Here is a 20,080-nt window from a genome sequence, read left to right on the forward strand (position 1 = left end):
AGAAGAATTAGTCATAGAGCAAATGATTAATGACCCGATCCAGAAAAACCGTATGAGTTTTGTGATATACCAGACCTGCTGAGAACAGTCAGTTCTCAGGTTATCATGGTTATACAGAGTGATTGTAAGACCTGTGAATGAGAAGGGTGTAGCTATGAATTCTGAGTATGTGTGTAACTTTCTGGGTGAAAGTTACCTGACATGAAAGCAGCCGGCTGGAGGGCTACCCAGGAACATAATGCACATGTAATACATGCAATTAGGCTTTCCCCAAGCTGCCTACCCATGGCATAGGCTTGGTTCAGTTGGTGTGTTGGCACTTTATGAACAGTGTATACAGCCTCTTGCTCTATTCACATTCAGGTAGCTCCCCTGTGCAAAACTACGGCATTAGTGAAGTCAGGAGCTGACTTTCTTCTGGTGAAGATAAAGGTGTTATATACTCTGTGATCTCCTGTTACTTCCTATTTGTGAAATACCTGAATGGGCTGACTCTCCTCACATCGTTCTGTTTAATTTTTCTTTAATTTAGAAGGCAGCCTGAGAAGTTGTGTGTTGCGTAAAGACACTGATAAGCTCCGATTTATGAAGAGCACATCAAAGTAAATGCTGTGACATTCATGTTTTCATTCTTCTGGTGAATGTGAGTAGAATGTTCCCTTGACTCAATAAGTAAGTTAATTCAAAACAGTTTCACAGAATATTTTCCAAAGCACTTTTTTAAATTAGAAAGTTAAAACACACTCTTCATCCCATTCTTTTTAATTTTAAAAATCCTTCCGCCTACCCTCAAAGTTGTTCCATTCCCACTTCAAGGCAGGAATTTCAGGCAGCTGCATTTGAAGTTAGTGCCTCATTTTCTCCTTGCTTTTATTCTTTAATATTTGGGACTTGATCCAAGACCATCCAAGTTACTGAGACTATTTCCACTGACGTCACAGACTTTGGATTGGGATGATGAAGAGAGGACAGACAGGGCCTCCTGGAGTTCTTGCTGTTGTAGCCTTTACAAGAAAACATGCAGTTTGGGGATTTTGTGTGCAAGGGATTCGAAGGCTCATTTACACACTGGCTCAGATGAGAGCACACCTAGTGTTCTGCAGTCAGTACTGGGACCTCATCCACAGAAGGGGAAACCTATCCTGATATTATGGCAAGAAATACAAACAGGTTTTTGGTGTTAGAGTGGATTTGAGGAAAGATTAAAATAACTTATCTTTCTAATTGGCTATGGGGTGTAACAGTCCTCAGTTTTCTGGGGAGAGTAAATACCCTGGAGGTAGAGGATTTATCTAGTACTATATTAGGATGAGACTGACAGAGGAAACATGTAGTCAGAGTGTTTTGGGGAACTGTTAGAGTGTGAAATCTTTTAAGCCCTGGAATAATCCCCGAAGTCATGAGAGTCCTATTTCCTGGTACAGAAGTCTAAACTGAAAATTTACTGGTCTGTCTTCTGAAAAGAGCAGTATTTTATCAGCCATAGGAAAAGATAAAGATGTAAAAATCGATCTTGCTCATCTCTGCCCCCCCTGGCCCCCAGTTTTTTGCTGAATATGCACTGTGTAGTAGACTGCTGATGAACAGGGGGGGAATGGGAGAAAGCCACTGAATGCACAACATTTTCTTTCTTATTGTAGTGGAGTTCACCTTTATGAAAGCTTTCACTTTTATATTCTCTACCTACCTACTGGGGTGAGGATGCTACAGTGCTGGTATTTCCCGTGGATTAGTGACAGCAGGGTGGGGAACTTCCTTTGTACAGAGTTGCTGGATAGTTCAAGTCACAAGGGATCTTGAGAGACCTGTAGTTCAATCCCCTGCTCAAACAAAGCAAGGCCAGCTGTGAAGTCAAACCAGGTCGTTCAAGGCTTGATCCACTTTGGTCTTGAAAACCACTGAGTTTTGTCCAAAATGGAGACCACACAACTTCACTGAGCAAGCTGTTGTCCTGGTTGATTGTCCTCATCGTGAAAAAGTTTCTCCTTATATGCAGTCTGAAAGCCCCCGGTTTCAATTTATGCCTCTTGTCTCTTGTTCTAAGCACTGTTGAAGAGCTTTTCTCTGCTGACTTGATGACCCCTTTGTAGACTCTACAGGCTGATGTTAGTCCCCCACAAAGCTGTCTCCTGCCTAGGTTGAGCAAGCCCTGTTCCCCCAGCCTCTCCTTGTGAGGCCAAGTCCCCAGCCATCTTGGTGGCTCCCAGCTGAACTCACCTCAGTTTATCATTGCCTGTCTTGTGTTGTGGGGACCAAAACTGGATGTAGTATCTAGATGCAGTCTCACAAGTGCAGGGAGATAATCACATCCCTTGGTCTATGGGCCGTGGTCCTGCTAACGCAGTCCTGGAATGCTGTTGGCCTTCTTTGCACTATGACCCCCAGGATCTTTCTGCAGAGCTGCTCCCCAGCCAGGCAGGCAATCCCCAGTTTGTATCGTTGCAGGGGGTCCTTCCTCCCATGGTGCAGGACTTGGCATTTGTCCTTGTTTAATTTCATCAGGTTCCTGTTGGCCCATCTCTCCAGCCTGTCTGGGTCCCTTTGGAATGGCAGTTCTGCCCTTGACTGTGTGTATTGACTGGTCCCACCAATTTGGTGTCATCCACAAAACACAGCAAGAGTGTCATCTAATGCCTCCTCTAGATAACTGATAAAGATGCTAAACAGGATGAATCCTAGTAATGACCCTGTACACTTTACTTGTAACTGACCTCCAGGTAGAGTACAACCCATTAACCACTGCCCTCTGAGCCCAGCCATCCGACTAGTTTCTTAATTATGTAGTTGTCTGTTCATCCAGGCTATAACATTCTGACTTGGATACAGGATTACTGTGGGAGACGGTGTCAAACATAGATCCCAGTGCTCTTCTAGACTAATCACAGCCAGTGCCATAGTCTTGCAAGGGGATCATCAGTCTGAATTTCAATTACAAGGAGGCCAATTCAGCTGAGTAAATCATTTGCCTAGTCCCAGCATAGATTTGCATTGTGTGTGGTATCAATGTCTTTCTCAGAAGGTTGCGATGTTCCATGTAGCCCATATTTTAGTATGCAATAAAACTTTAGGGGGAAGACCATGTTGAAATGCAAGTAAGCTCTTCCCACTCCAACATTATCCCTTCTACAAAAAGTCCTAACCCTTAACCAGAAACTCAAACCAAGCTACTATGTGTATTCTGTATTCCAAAGGTTACGCTATAAAGCAAAATTAAAAACCTTTGACAGAAAGGCTCTGAGCAGCAGAAGCAAGAGTTCATTCTGTCCTCAGTGGGCATGCATGAGTAAGTCATGCGTGTTCACACATGCAAACTCTTACTTCAGTAGTAGTTTTCTTCTTTCTGAAGCTCTGTAGGACAAATCTCATGCGGTGCCATCAGTGAGTGGGGTGACTATGCATTCCTTAGCAGTGTAGCTCAGCAGGGGATGAGATGGTTTCTTGGAAAACAAACTAAGGTGGAAAGGAGAATTTGAGAACACAAAGTAAAACCTTCATTAATCAGGAAGTGCTCATAGGTGTAATTTTCAGGGGACAGCGGAGTTGTGTTCAGCTTCTGCCATTCAAGTAATCTTGAACAAATTGTGTAAGAGACCAAACTGTGTCATTGTTTATTATGAAAAGAAATGCAAAGCAGTCTTTGAGTCCTGATTTTGATTTGAAGGTTTTAATTTACACCAGCCCTTCATGAAGATTCTTTCCTGTGACAACCTGGCTAACAGGTGTCTGCTTCATTTTATTGAACAGGCCGAGATTTAGGGTTTCAAAAGGAGAAACCTCCTCCCTTTCACCTGTTATTTAATACTTGACACAACTTCAAAACACTACACCCTGAAGCCATTTTGATAATAACCTCGTCTTCTCCTAGCCAAGTAATTTATCACTTGCTGCCCTCCTAAAGCGGATGACGTAGGTTCTGTTTCATGCTGCACTTTCAGTTTTGTGAAGACTGGTGTGAAAGGGCAAAGATTAAAGAAAATCAATTTACCATTTTGGTTTAAAATTGGCTCTGTTGGCAATACACAAATAAATGTAAAATAAAAGCCCTGGGAAAACTGTATAACAACAGTTGTGCATGGAGATTTGATTAACAAAACAAAAAATATAACTCTCCAGATTGGGAAGAGTCCTTGTTCAAATTTTGGAGCAACCAAATCCATGCAGTTACTCTTTACTATGCACACCTCAGGACTGCAGGGGCCGGAATAGTCTTTTGAATTCTTGACCCTGCCTAAACAAAATCATGTAGCCTTGATTATCCCTTACCAAGGGTAGGCTTAGGTATTGCACGGGGAGCCTAGGAGTTAGTTGGTGTGATAACTTCCCTAGGGGGCTGCCATGCCCAAGTTCAATGTGGGGATGCCACCAGTGTTTTATAAACTCAGCTCAGCTGCCGTCTTAACTCACAGAAGGTCCTCGGTACCAACTCGTAAGTGCCTGCAGACTGCTTTATGTGCTGATGTGGAAGCCTGAGCTTGGGATGAGAAGCCAGGGGCTCAGGAACCTGGGAACTGCTTCAGAGGAGGTGAGTCCTTGTCACTGTTGCTGCTGCACCTGGGGAACAGCCCCTTCACCTTGCTGGAGTGAGAGGCACAAGTTCAGATCTGTGCTTTGCTGAGTCTGGCTTAGCGTCAGAAAGACCAAACGAGACCAACTCTTGAATTGCCACATCATACAAATCCTTAAGTAAATGTTTGGGATTATGTCTTGAAAGGGCTTAATTTTTTTCTTTGCTTTATTATGCTTATTTGGGGCTTTTCCAGAATTTCAATTCTAGCAGGAAAAAGCCCAACCTTCATCTGATTTTTAGCCTCATTATTTTCGTGTCCAAGTTTTCTTGTGCAATCAGTGGTCTTTAGGCTTAAGTGGCCCTTTTTCTGCAGCTGTTATTTACCGTCCAGATACATGTGTACCATACAGATATAGTTGTGAAGAACAGCCTTTGCTTTGGTAGGGCTATCATACCGGCCTCTTTAAGTTTCCTGTATTTCCCATAACATCTTACTAGTGTTTTGCTGCCCCTCCTGCAGCTGGGGCATCAGCAATCAGTACTATTCAGAATTCCCAATGGGTTTTCTTGCTAAGGCTCAGGCTGCGACCGCCTTATTCCCTTTCTTCCCCTGAAACGTCTGCACTGCTACCACTTGTCATCTCATTGGCTTTTACGTGGATGCATCAGACTGGCTCTTTGTTGTATCAGATTCTGCATGGCACAGAAGAGGGAGTTTTGTCCCAGACTACTGATTTTTTTAAAGTGTTAACGGCTGACCCTGGCCTCTTTGTAGTAGGAGTAACTCTGCACAGTAAAGTCCCACATTAGTATGGGACTCTTTTGCACCAGGCAGATGTAATGCCATAGCTGTAAGAGCTTCTGATATAAATAAATGACCTGCCAGTGGATGGAGGAGCATGGAACTCACCTCCATTAATTTAAATTTCTAAATTTGAGATAGCTGTTGAGGTCCTCATGAACTGCATCTTAATGGTTTCTCTTGAGTTTATCTCGTTCAAGGGCAGATGTTTAAAACAGCCTGGATGATGTGACCTGCATATCTGAAATAGCCCTTCAGAAGTTCCTGTTCTCTGTGGTCTATAAAGGGAGTTTGGACAACTGGTTTGGGTTTAGATGTCTAAGGCTGGGTGAGGTGCATCCTATCTTGAGTGACTTGCCCACAAACTCAGCTCGATGCTCAGCATCTTTCTGTCCAAGATGCTGTCTGTGCTCAGCATCTGTCTGACGAATCCTAAGATCAGGACTTCAAAGTTCTGCAAAAAGGTCTCACATGCTGATTTCTGTGCTGGTTGTGCTGAAAGGGAGAATGCCGGAGATGATAACATTGGGCAAGCTAGCCAAAAAATGTATAGTGTTGTTGGTTGTTGTTTTTTTAAAGTCATTCCATTAGAGCAAAAGCTCAGAGTGCTGGAGAGCATGTTATTCTGCAATGAGCATCTGCCTCTAGCTCTGTAATTTGATTTATGAGTTCTTGTGAGACTTACTGCCCGTAACACAGGCATTCAGTCCTTTCGAGGTTGTGTTTGTACATGGTGGGCCAGATGCATTCTCTGTGTAATGTGACCAATTTCCTTGGAGTTACACAGAGCTGCAGTCTGAGCACTAGCTGTTGCTGTGTATGAACCTTTTGTTTGGGAGTGCATCAATGAGCTGATGAATTTTACTCCATTTGCTGAAAAGGGGCAATCAAACTGGTGCAGATGTTTCCAAAGCTGCCTTCTGCAATCTCGTAATGGTTGCCCCTAAGTGATTTACAAGCTCCTGACACACAGTGCTTCTTTCCTGGATGTATATATTTTTAATTTTAGCGATAATGAAATCAAGGTGGTAATTGCCTTGTATTTGCTTAGTCAGCTGAGGCTGCTGTTGCATGAAGTATTTTAACTGTAATTGGATTGAAGAATTTGGCTGCAAGGAGAAACAGGCTTGACATCCTCATGTTTCTGGAAGCAAAGATCTTTGGACAGTGATTTACTGCTCACCACCTCTCTCGCTGTCTGTGTCGTATGCAAGGAATGCCTCATACACATTCCCTTACAAGCTTTTCTCTTGGTCCCTTGCATCTCCTTTTGCCTCATTTAAATTCTGTCCACCAGGAGCAGTTCTCAAGATACTGTTAAGAATAGTGGTGTTTCTAGGGAGTGACCTGGAGGTGCTGTTTAGTATGCAATTTTCAGGCATGTAGCAAAGATCTTTTTAATTATACCATTGGCTGAATGTGGTGCGATCCATAACCTTTTCTTCTAGGAAAATGGCTAGTGCAATGTCTGAATTGTAATGAAAGTATTTTGCTGTCGAAACAGAGTTTATGCAGGTCATCTTATAAAAAAAAAAAAAGGCACTTTCAAAGCATATTATCGTCTGCTAAAAATTAGAAAGGAAGGAGGATTTTTTTTTTAGGCTTTTATTTTCTTTTTTTGTTGCCTTTGTTGTGGTTGTTAAGACACTTAGAAAAAATCAGGTATTAAAAATCTGCTTTCCCTCAGCTTTACAAGAGGGCTGCACAAGCTGTGTTCAATTCCCAGCACAGTTTGGTGCACTAATATGCTGTTCCACCTTCTCTTCGACAGCAGCAGCAGTGTACCGCTATTTCAGTGTCAAACAGTTGCGTTCAGAAGAGCATGGCACTTGCCGCAGGCACCACGGAGCCATCATTGGTATGCTGCTGCTGTAAGAAGCCAGTCACTCCTGGTTCCCTCCTCCTGCTGAAACCGGAGTTCGGCAGGAGCCTGGGGAACCTCCCCTGCTTCACAAGGTGGTACCAGGTGCATGGCACCTGCCAAGCTCAGACCTGTGTTCATGCTCCCCAGGTCCTGCTTAAGCTATTAACACCAGCTTCAGCACAGGAATGGAATGTGAATCCGTCTGGTTTTGATTCAGCTAAGGTGCTGTCTGCTCAGGGTGCTGGTCCAGGACGTGACACTGGTTTTATGAGAATTGAGAGCAACCCTTTTCCATAAGCATCCTGGGCTTTTGCCGCTACCCATCTTTCTCACAATTTCCAGGGAGTAATTGACATTAAAAAGTCCTTCAGATTTTTCAGAATTCAGACATTAAAAAGTCCTTCAGAAAAGTGCCTTATCCAGAGCACTTAAGAACTCTCTAAAAAAATGTCATTTGTAGCTTATCCCTCTTCCTGTCCCTGTTTACAAATTCTTGTCATTGGAATTGGCCATCTCTTGTTTGAATACTTTCATCTTGGTGTCTGAATCCTTTCTGGTCTCATTTTTGACCTGACAGCAGTTTAAGGTATCCCTCCATTCTCAAAAATTTGAGATCTGGAGGTGAAAGCCATAGCAGCTCACCTTTCCCCTCCTCACTGCCTGTCCCAAGGTGAAATCTGATAGTCATGCCACCAGTTCAGGGTGTTCCTTATTCACATTTTCAGGAACACACGGCTTTCCTCCTGCCATGGTTGCAGGCAAACAGCAGGGTGGGCAAACAGTGAAGCAGATCTGGTCTGGCAGGTTGGCACCCTGGACCAGAAATGAAGTAAAACAGGTAGATCCCCGTGAAGGGGTGTGCTTTTGAAGGAGTTTATTGCAGTGGTTAGTGCAGATGTAATCCAGGTCCTCCACCAGATTTAACTGTGCAGTTAAGAGTGGGCCTGCATGTTCTCATCCTGCAAGAGATGTTCTTTAAGGTGTGGTGAACATTAAGATGGGACTCTGAGCCCTTTCTTCAATTCCTTGCATTTTAAAGGCCCCCATGGGCACTTTATTAATAAACAACAGCAGGTCTTGTAGCCAAAATGCTGTTTACTGTGTAAGCCATTTTACAGTAGCCTGAACCCTCTGTCCCTTGCATGGGTGCACACACCCACAGGTCTTCCTCCTCAGGCTTCGGGATCAGTTGCTGGTTATTTGCCTTCTAACGCAAACGTCCTGCCCCAGCTGCCCTCTCATCCTGTCATAATGCGTTTGTTATATTGCTGCTGGCTTTCACCTTTAGCAAGACCGGGATAACGTGGCTTTTATGTAAGCACAGAGCTAGGTCCCACTGTCCTTGCGTGGTGCTGGGGCAACACAAACAGACTGCAAATGTTTGTTCCCCTTTAATGAAGAGACTTGAGGGTCCAGCGTACAACATTTATTCTTTTGAGTAAACATCCGTTCCCACAGGCATCCAGCAGCGTCTGGCAGAGAAGATCAAAAGATCAGAAATGAAAGGATTTTCCTCCCTTTGTGAGGGGAGTGGGCAGCGGGACATCTCCTGTGAGATTAGATGGGTGAATGCGTCCTTTGCAAAGCAACTCATGCGCTCGGCCAGGGCTGTGTGCGGAGCAGCTCTACTTCCAGCCCTGGGCTGTTGGCTGCTGGTGGAATAAATGCGCTGTTTAAAGTGTCTGTTTATAGCACGGGCTTTGGCGAGCAGAGCTCTTGCTGATGATCAGGCTGATAAATAATTTAAGATCAGGGTTTCTGCAGCTCCCTTGTGGGGTTTTTTCCCACTTGGGCAATCTGGCCATTGGATTGAGGGACCCGGTGAGGGGATGTCGTTTTCATCTTCTTCTGTACGACAGAAGAGCCATGCAAACTGAGAAAGATAACACAGTGCAAATGGGAGCTGGGGCACAGTGTTTCTGAGCAGGGATGCACACTTGTGAGCTGCTGCCACCCTGAGCAGGCAAGAAGGTCACTGTTTGGGGGCTCATGTCCTCATGCTGGCTCTTCATCCTGTTTCCTCTGAGAAGGCATCATGTTGAGTCCTTAGCTAGTGGTAAGGTTCCCATTGCCTGCTCTAGAGACTGGTCTTGGTTTAGAGACGGGGAACCAAGATCTTTGATGCTCAGGAATTTTGTGAGGGGAAGGCCCTCTCCCTCAGCATTGTCTGTGTGTAGTGCTGGCCTGCCCCATGCTGAGGGCTTGTAGACTGTGTTCTCTGGCTCACTGTACAGGAACCTTGGTCTTGCTGGATGGCAAGCTAGACAAGATGTTAAGCACAATACCTGTAGCTTTAAGGTCATTATAGCATAGTGGTAGCTAAACCCATCAAACCTGTTTGAAAATCAATTCAGGCTTGGGGACATGTATTATTTTATGACCAGAAGATGATTAACAAGTGAGCTGCCATCTCTGGCTGGTCCAGTGCCCAAGTGTGACTTAAGATGGGAAGATGCCAAGAACTAATCCTATGGTGAAGAAAGATGTTTGTGATGACAGGAGGGCCACAGGTGAAACCCTGCAGCCTCCTAACCAATGCAGCCAGGGAAAAAGGGTTTCAGGTCGTGCTGACCACCTTAGGCAGGTGACGGTTGTTTGTCCAGAGATACTTTGGTCCTCTGGTAAAGTGGCATTGGAAAAAACCTCCTGCCAGCTCAAAGGTCTGTTCTTCTCTGCCTATCCACTAGAGTAAGTGGCATCATTTAACTGGGCTGGACTGGAGAGTGGTATGTGTCTGTCTCTTTCTGTAATGAGTCTTCAGACAGAAATTGCTTCCAGACGGAGAGAATATGTGGGAAATGTCTTGGCATCAACAACCAAGGAAAGAAGTGCAGAATAAAAGTGCTAGGTCACCCCCACGCCTGGGCGCTGTGGCTGTTGGAGGTAGTCACTTAGGGTGCCCGCGTGGGTCCTTGTTGGGACCAGTTCCCCATGGGACAGCATGAGTAAAGTGCGTGTAGTGTTCCTGAGCACTCAGCTGAGATTGGTGCCTCCTGCCTGCACAGGGTGGGCTTTCTGAATGGGTATGTTTGTCTGTCTGGGGCCACTACCGCTTCTGGAAAGCTGTTACTATACTGACAGTTGGCCATCAGAGAAAGTTAAATAGATTTTCTTAATATGACTTTGAAACATTTTCTCCACCTGAAGTGGTAAGCATAAAATGACTTGATATCCTGCCCCTGCTGTGTAACATTTTTGTGGAAGCGCATCACTGAAACTGGGAGAAAAAAAGACTTCTCTGTCACTCGCAAGTACGAGCAAGGATCAGCAGTAAGCCTGTAGAGGAACAAAGCTCATCTGCACTCGCTGACGGTTTTGTTTTGGTGATGTCTGTATTGTATGAGTGATTTCAGCTGGACAGTTGCCCTTTACTGTGAAAAAAGACCGAAGACTGTGTAAGCACCCAACTGCACAAACCAGCTTTGTGGCTTTGTTGCCTTAAGCAGATACTTGAAGATGTGCCCGATCTGTCAGGTTGGGAGTGAATACTCTCAAATGACACATTTGTCCCGAGTTGTTTTGAAGTTGGCCATATGGACTGTCACAGAGGGAGGTGTAAATGTGAGTAGTAAGGAAGGGAAGTAATTTGAAGAATTGCTGCTGTTTGGAGCTGTGCATCACTGGCCAGCAGTGATGGACTTGCCTCCTGATTTTAGTATCTGTGTATCTCAGACGGTGCCTACAGCAGTCCTGGTCTTCCTGCTGGGTGGCTCAGAGCGAGCTAGGATGGTTCCCCCTCCCGCTGATTGCAGGGAGCGTGGGGACAGGCGGTCACAAGCTGCTGGGAGCGTGACTTGCTATTAGGCTACGTGGCATCCTGTCTGCCATCAATTACAGCCTCGGCTTGGAATAAAAGGGAATGAAAGGGACGTAACATCCGAATGGTAGCCTGCTGGTGAGGAGAGGCTGTGGGTGCATTTTGAAGGGAAAGAAAGGGAAGTATCACGCTGGAAGGTCACAGGTGGGAAAAGAGGAAAGCTACATTGCAAAAAACCACACTTAACCTTGTTTGTTACCTGCAAAGTTGTGTGCTATCAAAATATGAATTAAACAGCTTTTTGTAGAGTTTTGTTTGCTGAAAATAGGGAATTGTACTTAGGTGAAGAGGGGAAAAATTGATGCGTAAACAAGCAGAGTTTGTCTTACTGTACAGCTGATGTCAAAAAAACCCCAGTACCAGGGAGCTGGAGCAGAGGGTTATTTCTCACAGCCTGAAATCCTGAGTGCAGCCGTGTGGTTCAGGAGGATGGGGTAGTTCTGTGCAATGCTCCTCTGCTTTTGAAAGCTGTAACCAGCTCTCCTTTCCCTGCTCCCAGCTTATGCCGCAGGGCTGCTCCCACAGAAAGGGAGGGATCCTCCTTACCTGACCTGTACTGCATTTGCTGGTTTTGCCTTTCCTGGCTGCTGCTTCCACATGCTGAGTTCGTGCTGGAAGTAATACAGCTAAATTGCTTCCTCCAGCTACTCACTCTCAATTGACTCTTCTCCACCGGGAGCTTTAAATGGTGCCCACGGGGCAGCGCAGAGCCTGAAATCCCTGTTAACCCTGGTATTTCAAAAACGATCAAGGCAAACAAAGCTCTGATCTCTGCTTTAGGAAATGATGCACAGTTGTAACAAGTCATTACCCTAAGAAGAAGAAATGAGCCTTCATGCAGCATGTGTTAACCTTCACTAACTAAACCAGATTCTTTTTCAGCTGTTTGATGTGCTTGGTTGTGCATGAGAAAAAGCATTTTTTTTTTCTTTGAGTGTAACTGGTACAATGCTGTAGCACTTTTTCAAGGTATCTAAACTAAGAAAACATTTTAAAAATCACATTTTTTACTTTTCTGTGCTAACCTGGTTAGTTTGTGGAAGATAAGAGGAACTAGCCTTCGTCTGTAAATGCATGAAACTGGTGGCCAGTCATCTGCCATCCTTTACCTTCAGGCACTGTAGATCTTTGCCCTCCAGGATTTACTCCCAGCAGCAGACTCCAGCTGTGCTCCCAGGTGAATTAGAGCTCTGAATGTATAGCTTTGTCCACCAAGCCTTTCACTGGCACTTTGAATCAAGGCGCTTAGAGGGTACTAGTGCATTTCTTACCAGTAGTGTGCTGCTTATATTGATGGCAAATATTTCCTGCACAGTCTGATCATCACAAAGTATGCATTCGGTGTTAGCAGGATGCTTGTTACTCACTCAGATATAGCGACACAAAGCTGTTCTGCCATTTATTTTACCCTATCCGTGGCATAAAATGAAGATTCTGGGGTGAGATGGACACCTTGCCTGGAAGGCAGTCGTAGAAGTTGGTGGGCAGAGACAGGTGCCTTCCTGCCTCCAGGTCTCTCAGCAGTGCGGGATACTAAAGGCAACAAAGAGCCTCTGGTTTGTGTATACAGCACATCCCCACTAGCCTTGTGTTTCTTTCGTGGTCATTTCAGTACGTATTTAAGCAGTTATTGTGGTAACTCGTTTTTATCCTACTGAAACATTGGTTAGCAGCCACTCTTTGGGTCAGTTTTGCAAATACAGTGCAGAGCATGCAGAGAGCCTGCTGAGCCGCCAGAGCAGCAGTTAATGTCACAAGAGAAAAACAAACCAACCTGGATGATGACTGGAACATTACCATGGGAAAAAGATGTCCTACTGTTATCGTAAAGCAAGATCATGGGAAAACAAAAGCAAACATGTAGAAACATTTCTCCTCCCTACCCCTGCCAAAAAAAAAGAAAAGAAGTTTTTGAATAATTTGTCTCCTTTCAAAGTTACGGAAGTCTCCCAAAGAAAAAAATCTGTGGTTTCTGAAGTGTGGCACCACAGTCCTATGGCAATTGCACCCATGCGGAATCAACTACCTACAAAATCACATTACAGGTAGAGCTGCAAGCTGGTATCTGAAAAATAAGTAACCTATTTAAAGGTATAAAGGAAAACAAGTGAGCTTCACCGCGAATTACTTCTCCACTGAAATGTCGCGAGCAGCATCATTTACATTCAGCCTACCCTTGAACCCAGAGGAGCGCTATGTTAAGTTGTTTCACTGACCCAGGGATGGACAGACTGGCAGGCTCTTTGTTGCAGAGTCAAGTTAGGAAATGCCAGAGCTAAGGCTGTCTGTGCAGCCTTCCTCTCTGCTCCCCATGCGGATGTGCTACAATACGGGCTTTGATTCCATAATCCCTCGGCCATTTTCCACTGCCCCCCTGCCTCCTTCAGTGTGGAGGAGGCACAGTGCTGCCTTAATGAGCAGACGAGCAGTGGCTTGGTTTGTCATTATTCAGTCTGTGACCATGGACCTCGTTCAAGTCCCAGTCTCCAAGTCCGCTCTGAAAATGCAGTGTTTTGTTTTCAGCTTTTCTACAGCTTGGTCACAGAAGTCTCACAGCCCTTCACAAGCACAACCCTTGCACCCTGCCGAGGGTGTACAGTGGTTAATACCCTCATTTTACAGATGGAGACCAGAAACGGCAAGCATTAAACACCTTCTGATTGTTGCCATCCCGTGCCTGCCCATAGGTCCGGAGCACAGCCCCTCAGCCGCTCAGCCCCGGGTGCCTTCAGTCAGCCGTCCAGAGAAGGAGGGAAGGTAGATATGGCCACCCCTTCCCATGGCCCAGTGGTTTTTGGCTGTGGCCCGTATGAAGCAGAGCTCTGGCTGTATGGGAGAGGTGCTCACAGCGCAAGCCCTGCCCTGCACCCTGGGCAGAGGGGTTTGCAAGCCAGGGCCCAGCCCGCATGGACTTGGCATGGTCTGGCACCAGCAAGGCAGCCTGGCACGCTGTGGCTTAGTAAAACAGTTGCCTGGGCAATGCTTTTACGTCACCCGCCCAAATTTCTCTCCTGTACCTGTCCTGTACAGGTGACTTTTCTGACACGGCTGCAACAGTTAGGGTAGGCTGCCGGAGAGGATCTGGGTTTTTTGGGTTTTAGGTGTTGTTGGTTGGTTTGTTTTTTTTTTAACTATTCTTGACTCTAAATAAAGTCTTCATTTTTCACTTCAAATTCATCCTGAGCGTGAGCAGATGGGCAGAAGCAGCAGCTCAGGGGGAACTGGCAGAGGCAAACCCTGCTCTCAGGGTGGGGGACCTTCCCCTGTTCAGCTCTGGCAAACACAGGCCCTTGAGCTCTGCAGCTGGTGACCACTCCTGCAGTCATCGTTTGGTACCAGGTGCGAAATGGTGATGAAGTGCTCTTTCTTTATTAAAGCATACAGCTCCCTTCCCCCAGCTAACCTCCAAGCAAAGTCAACCAGCCGTTGTGTTGGGCTGTGAGGGGTTGGATTGCTGAATATCTCACTACAAAATCAAATAACAGTCTAAAACTGAGCGCTTTTCTATTAGGTGTATTTTTCCCTTCAAACAGCTTTCCTGCTATCCCTTTCTTTGGAGGAGCTGCCCTTAAAACCCGGCAGACTCTTTGCACAAGTCTGTTTTGCTTTGCTCCTCCTCACCTAGCATCCGTAGGGGTGCCTGCAAAAGCTTCAGGCAGCAGCAGGGCCGTGGGTAGCTGGTGACCTGAGCTGCCCATAGTATTCATTTCACTTTGGCCTTCTCCTGTGCTTGTGTGGTTCATGTAGCATCTGGCACACAAGGACCCCACTCTACTGTGATGCAAGTAATCACTGTTAGTGTGTTTTGTTCCGTTGCAGGATTTTGTGATGTCAAACGTTACTGACAATGATTGCGAGCCTCTCATTTTCACATAGTGATGGTGTTTTTGTTGCAGATTGATGTCCTCAAGGCAGATGTGGAAAGTGCTGAGTGGAAAATTTTGGAAAACCTGATCCTGGAAGATGTCGTTGAGCAGATAGGACAGCTGGTCTTTGAGGTGCACATCCACTGGCCTGGGTTTGAGGTCAGCGGCAATGACAGCACCGTGGTGCGGTACTGGTACAGTCTGCTCCGAGAACTGGAGCTGAAGGACTTTAAGCTTTTCCATACCTACAAAGACTTATCAAAACCACAGATGTTTCTGAAAAAGGAAGCCTTCAACGCCAGTAGCTGTTACACACTGAGCTGGGTAAATACAAGATGGACATAGCAGAAAGGAATTTATGATGTGTGACTGGGAGCCATCTGGCCCCGTAGCGTTATTGAAGAGGACTTGGGCATCGCTGGCTAAAGTTGCTAAATATGCACACATTGACTGCTTAAAAAATGGACTGGCTTTTATTTTTATACGTTGTCAAAAGAACGGGCACTGGGAGAAGGTATGTGGTGCAAATTTGTCTAGCGGTATATTTGCCGGTGGGTACCCTGTCTCAGAGGACAGAGGTTTCTGTAAAGGTTTGTCTCGGAGGCTAACGGCATGGCTATCCCGGGCTGCCCCGTGCCCGAGCATCCCTCTGGGGCTGCGGCAGGAAGCTCTGCTCACTGACCTGCGCTGGCCCTCGGGCAGGAGGCTGCTCATGAGGAAGCGCCTTTCTCAGGAAGGGTCAGGTGTTACTTCTCTGTGAGGCAATCATCTTTGATTTGCACCTTCTTTACCTTGGCCTTGTTTCCTGTGGAACAAATTTTAGGCAAGAACAGTACGTTCTTGAACCCACTGGGAAATTTCAGCTGAATTTGGCAGAGGCAGAAACGGCCACCAAACTAAATTCAAACCTGTTTTGCTGAGCAGCTTCTGAGTGCTCTTTAAGGCAGTCTGGCTGCGGGGAAAGCGAGTTCAGCACTTCTGACACAGGAGATGGTGCAACAGAGGGACTCAGCTGCTGGAAAAGCTGCTGTCAGCACTCGCCCTCCTCACCCTCTGGAGGCTTCAGCTACAGAAGTCAGGGCTTCCCTAGTTCCTCTGCTCAAAGAATGGCTTGGTTTAGGTCGCTCTTGCAATGGCTGTAGCAAATGGTTTTTCATCTAGTGAAATACTTATCTAAAAGAGCTGAAAGTGAAGCCTGGTCTTTTTCATTTGCTTGTTTTGGGGTTTAGTTGAACATTTTGCAGCTCCAGCACTGCTCCTGGACACCTGCTATCTCCTGACTACCTTCCTGACACAAGGAGGCCAGACCTTGGGTCTGCACCGATGCTGGCAGAGGCGGCTGGCGCAGGCAGCTGCCCTGATCTGTGGCCATGCTGGTGCTCTGCAGGATGGCGTGTGGGTTGTCTGCAGTAGCCTTGGCTGTTCCCTGAGGAGCTAAGGAATAGGGGCAGCAAAAAAATACGTAGCAGGTTGGGCTTTTTCTTCTCTTTAAAAGAATTTTGACATTAAACTTTGCATTAAAATACAAGATGACACCACGTCCATGTCTTTCATATATGGCCTTTGTAACTGCCTTTAGTTTCTGGCTTCCACAGGGTTCAGTGTTCCTCCCCTTGGTGTGCCTCAGCCCAGAGTTGTGTTTTTAACAAGTCTCTGCTCTTTCTCTGTCCTCATGTTGTTCCTTCTCTTGTAATCCTGGCATTTCTTTCTTTCCTTCCATACCCTCCTTTCCTTTTTCACCCGCTCTGCTGCCTCAGTTCCCTTATCCCCTCCTTCCCAGAGCAGGGCCCTGTGCTGGACCTGACATGCCCCCAGGATCTCAGCAAGCAGCCAGAGTGGGGAAAATAAGTGTAGGAGCTCTTCCTTCCAGGCAGGCGAGTCAGCGTTCTCCCAGAGCCACTGCTTTGCCTCACCAGTGGATCAAGCCGTTCCCCTCACCTTTGCCAGGCTTTGCCCCAAGCCAAGCATCTGCTTCCCTGCTCTCCCGCCGCTCTGAGGGCTCCTGCTGCCCCAGGTGAGCGGGGACCGCTGTCCCCAGCAGAAGCTGCTTCGGCCCTTCAGCTCAGCTCCCCTTCTCCCAGAACAGGCCAGCAGGTGGGTGACACTGCTAGGGTGACAGCCGTCCTCCCACCACACTCGCTCTGGGGCCGTGGAGAGGAGCCTGCCCTGGCCCCAGCGCCTGCCCCCCACCTGGACCTGCAGAGCCTGTCGTGGGGCTCGGAACTGCTGCAGTGGATCAGACTTTGAGCATCCATGTTGGCTACAGAGGCTACAGGCCTCGGGCTGCTTTGGAAGATGCAGAAAACCCCCTCCCATGATGAAGGATTAGGGGGGTGAAGGGCTAGTGGAAATGGAGGGGATTTCAGTCTCTTCAGTTGAAAGCCAGCTCTGTGCCCTCATGCGTTTGGGTTTGTATCGCTCTTCCTAATCACATTTGAAATTTTGACGTGTGGCTAAATGTCAAACCCTTTATTCTTTAACAAATGCATGCTGGTTTTCAATCTGCTGCCTTTCAGTCACGCTGACGGTGCCTTGTGCTGTATGGAGTTCCTGATCTACCACCTCACTGTTTTTATTTTCCTTTTAAAAAGAAATCCATCTACTTCTTTAGTTACACTAGCATTTGCTCAAGTGGAGTTTAATTCTAAGGGGACTTAACATGGGCTTCTGCACATCAAATGCCTCGTTTAGGGAAGAAGGAGACAGCTGGACCGGGACTACTGACCAGGTGATGATCCCGGCTGTGCCTGTGCTAGTAGATTAAGCAGGGCAGGCAGCATGCACAGGAATGGCTACGGTTAATTAAGGAGATCCCTGGCAAACTTTGGCTGAGGCCATCTAGGATTCTGCCAGATGACACCAAGGCACAGCCATGGATTTAGCCCAAGCCAAAGACAGCTTGGATGCAGGCACCTTGCTTGGGAAGCTGAAAGAGTTTAGTAAATGGACATGGCCAGGCCATCTTTGCCAGCTTGCCTCAAGGCTGGGGAATACCTCCTGGTACTGTTTTGTTTTCTGGTGTAATTTATCAAGAGCAAGTGCTGGATTCTGTACCTGGGACTGGGTAATCCTGGCTATACATACAAATTGTGGGATGGGAGGCTGGCAAGCAGCCCTGCAGAAGGAGATCTGGGGGTTTGAGTTGATGGCAAGTTGAATACGAGTCAGCCATGTGCCCTGGCAGCCAGAAGGGCCAACCGTGTCCTACAGTGCATCAAGCACAGTGCAGCTACCCGGTCAAGGGAGCTGGCTGTCCCACTGCACCCTGCACTGGCACGGCCTCACCTCCAGTACTGTGCAGTTTGGGGCGCCTCAGTGTAAGCAGGACATCCTGAGGAGGGTGACCAAGATGGTGCAAGGTCTCGAGGGCATGGCTTACGAGGAGCGGCTGAGATCACTTGGTTCGTGCAGCTTGGAGAAGGCTGAGGGGTGACCTCATCACAGTCTGCAGCTTCCTCCGGGGGGGGCAGAGGGGGAGGCACTGGTCTTCTGTCTCCGGTGACCAGCATCAGGACGCAAAGAAACGGAATGAAGCTGCGTCAGGGGAAGTTCAGACTGGACATTAGGAAAAGGTTCTTCACTGTGAGCAGTCAGTCACTGGAACAGGGTCCGCAGGGAAGTGGTCGTGGCACCAAGCCTGTCAGGGTTCACGGAGCATCTGGATGACTCTTAGTCATATGGTTTGGTTTTAGGTGGTCCTGTGAGGAGCAGGGAGCTGGACACCGTCCTTATTGGGTCCCTTCCAACTTCAGATATTCTGTAAACGTAGCTTCTGTTTCTGCTTCTGCACATACCGCCTGGGCTAGGGAGCAAGAGGTTCAGCTCTGCAGTGCTCAAGATCAAGATGACCTGTTGCAGATGTGTTGGATTCCCTGTGTCCAAGACATTGAGCAAAGCACTTTTTCTTGGTTCCAAGCTACATACTGCCGTCACTGAGCCACGTAATACATAACCCAAGAGATCCACAAGCTCTAAAAATGAGTAGGAAATGCCTTCTCTGTGACAGCCATGCTCGCTGCAACCCTTTTACATTAAGTACTGAAGTTGTTTAACGATGCAGGGCCATGAGGAGATTCATTAAAATCTGAGCAGGTGCCAGGATTTCCTAAACCAGTATCAAGCCCGTTGGAACAATTACGCTTGCTGCACCGCAGAATGGCTCAACTCCTATTTTTCAAATAATGGTGTGGCAAAAGCCCAGCTGCAAGTCCTGATTTATTAATAAAGCATAAAAATAGGGGCCCTAGCATTGCACAGGTTTTTCCTCCTGATTAGTCTTAGGGTAACTAGCTTTGTAGCTTATTGTCATTTGTTTAGAAACCAATACAGGTTAAAAAACGAATCACATGATCTCTCTCAGATGTTAAAATTCCAAAGGGATGCACATTTTCCATCATCTGTTGCCCTGAGGAAAAAATCGTGATGTGTATGCAAATTACAGAAATAGAGTAGTGGACCATCCCGGTTCTTTGGTTAAGAGCTTAGTAAACCCTCAGATAATCTCTTGCTCAGGATTGCCAGGTATTGTCAGGAACAATTCGGGCTGTAGCAAATACATCTGCAAGAAAAGATTCCAATAACTATGGTAATTTTTAAGGAAATGTTATCTCAGATACAGGATAGATAAAAGCCGTTTATCATTCTGGAGGCAGTTATGTGATATTATGGGAGAACATGAGCAGCGCTCATTTTATGCACTATCTGTGCCTTTCTCCTTCGCATCTCTTAAAGCGGTTACAGCCTTCCTTTCTGAGCTCTTGCTTTTGTGCCCTTACCCCTTCTCTCTTACTGATCTCTTTTACCTAAAGGAGAGAGTCTTAAAGGGATTCAGTTCCCATCTCCTAACAGCGGAGCTGCCGGGCAGGTACACGGGGGCACAGGCCAGTGCCGGCTGACTCTGCCCCAGTGGACAGACTGGCGCTGAGGGACGCTGCGTGGGGTCAGCTGGTGTGCACCCACTGCCGTACCCCGGTGCCATCAGCCCCTACCTGCTGCGGGGTCCCAGCCATACACCCTGCTCTGGTGGTATCTTCTCCAGCCTGTTAGGGACTGTGCTGAGAGAGAAAGGTAGGGATCCGGGACTGCTGGCATCCACAGGCTGATGCTGCTTCAGCCAGAGCTGAAGATCCACCAGCCAGCACCCCTGCCCACCCCAATTTACTGCTACATGCTGGCTCTCAAGCCTCACCAGCTGCCCTGGGGACAGCCGCACATGCATGGTGCT

The 20,080-nt window shown here is 46.9% G+C and overlaps 1 protein-coding gene across 4 annotated transcripts in view; it reads left to right on the forward strand.

The window, feature by feature from the left end:
* METTL24 (methyltransferase like 24) overlaps window positions 1-16,394 on the forward strand; it is a 48,158-nt gene extending 31,764 nt beyond the window's left edge. For all 4 annotated transcript variants that reach the window (XM_055713658.1, XM_055713659.1, XM_055713660.1 and 1 more), the window contains one exon: window positions 14,887-16,394. In XM_055713658.1, the coding sequence (XP_055569633.1) occupies window positions 14,887-15,201 (315 nt within the window). In that variant the 3' untranslated portion in view covers window positions 15,202-16,394. The remainder of the gene's footprint in view (window positions 1-14,886) is intronic.
* Window positions 16,395-20,080: the final 3,686 nt, after the last annotated feature.

Source organism: Falco cherrug, chromosome 6, assembly GCF_023634085.1.
Source record: "Falco cherrug isolate bFalChe1 chromosome 6, bFalChe1.pri, whole genome shotgun sequence".
NCBI classification, from domain to species: Eukaryota; Metazoa; Chordata; class Aves; order Falconiformes; family Falconidae; genus Falco; species Falco cherrug.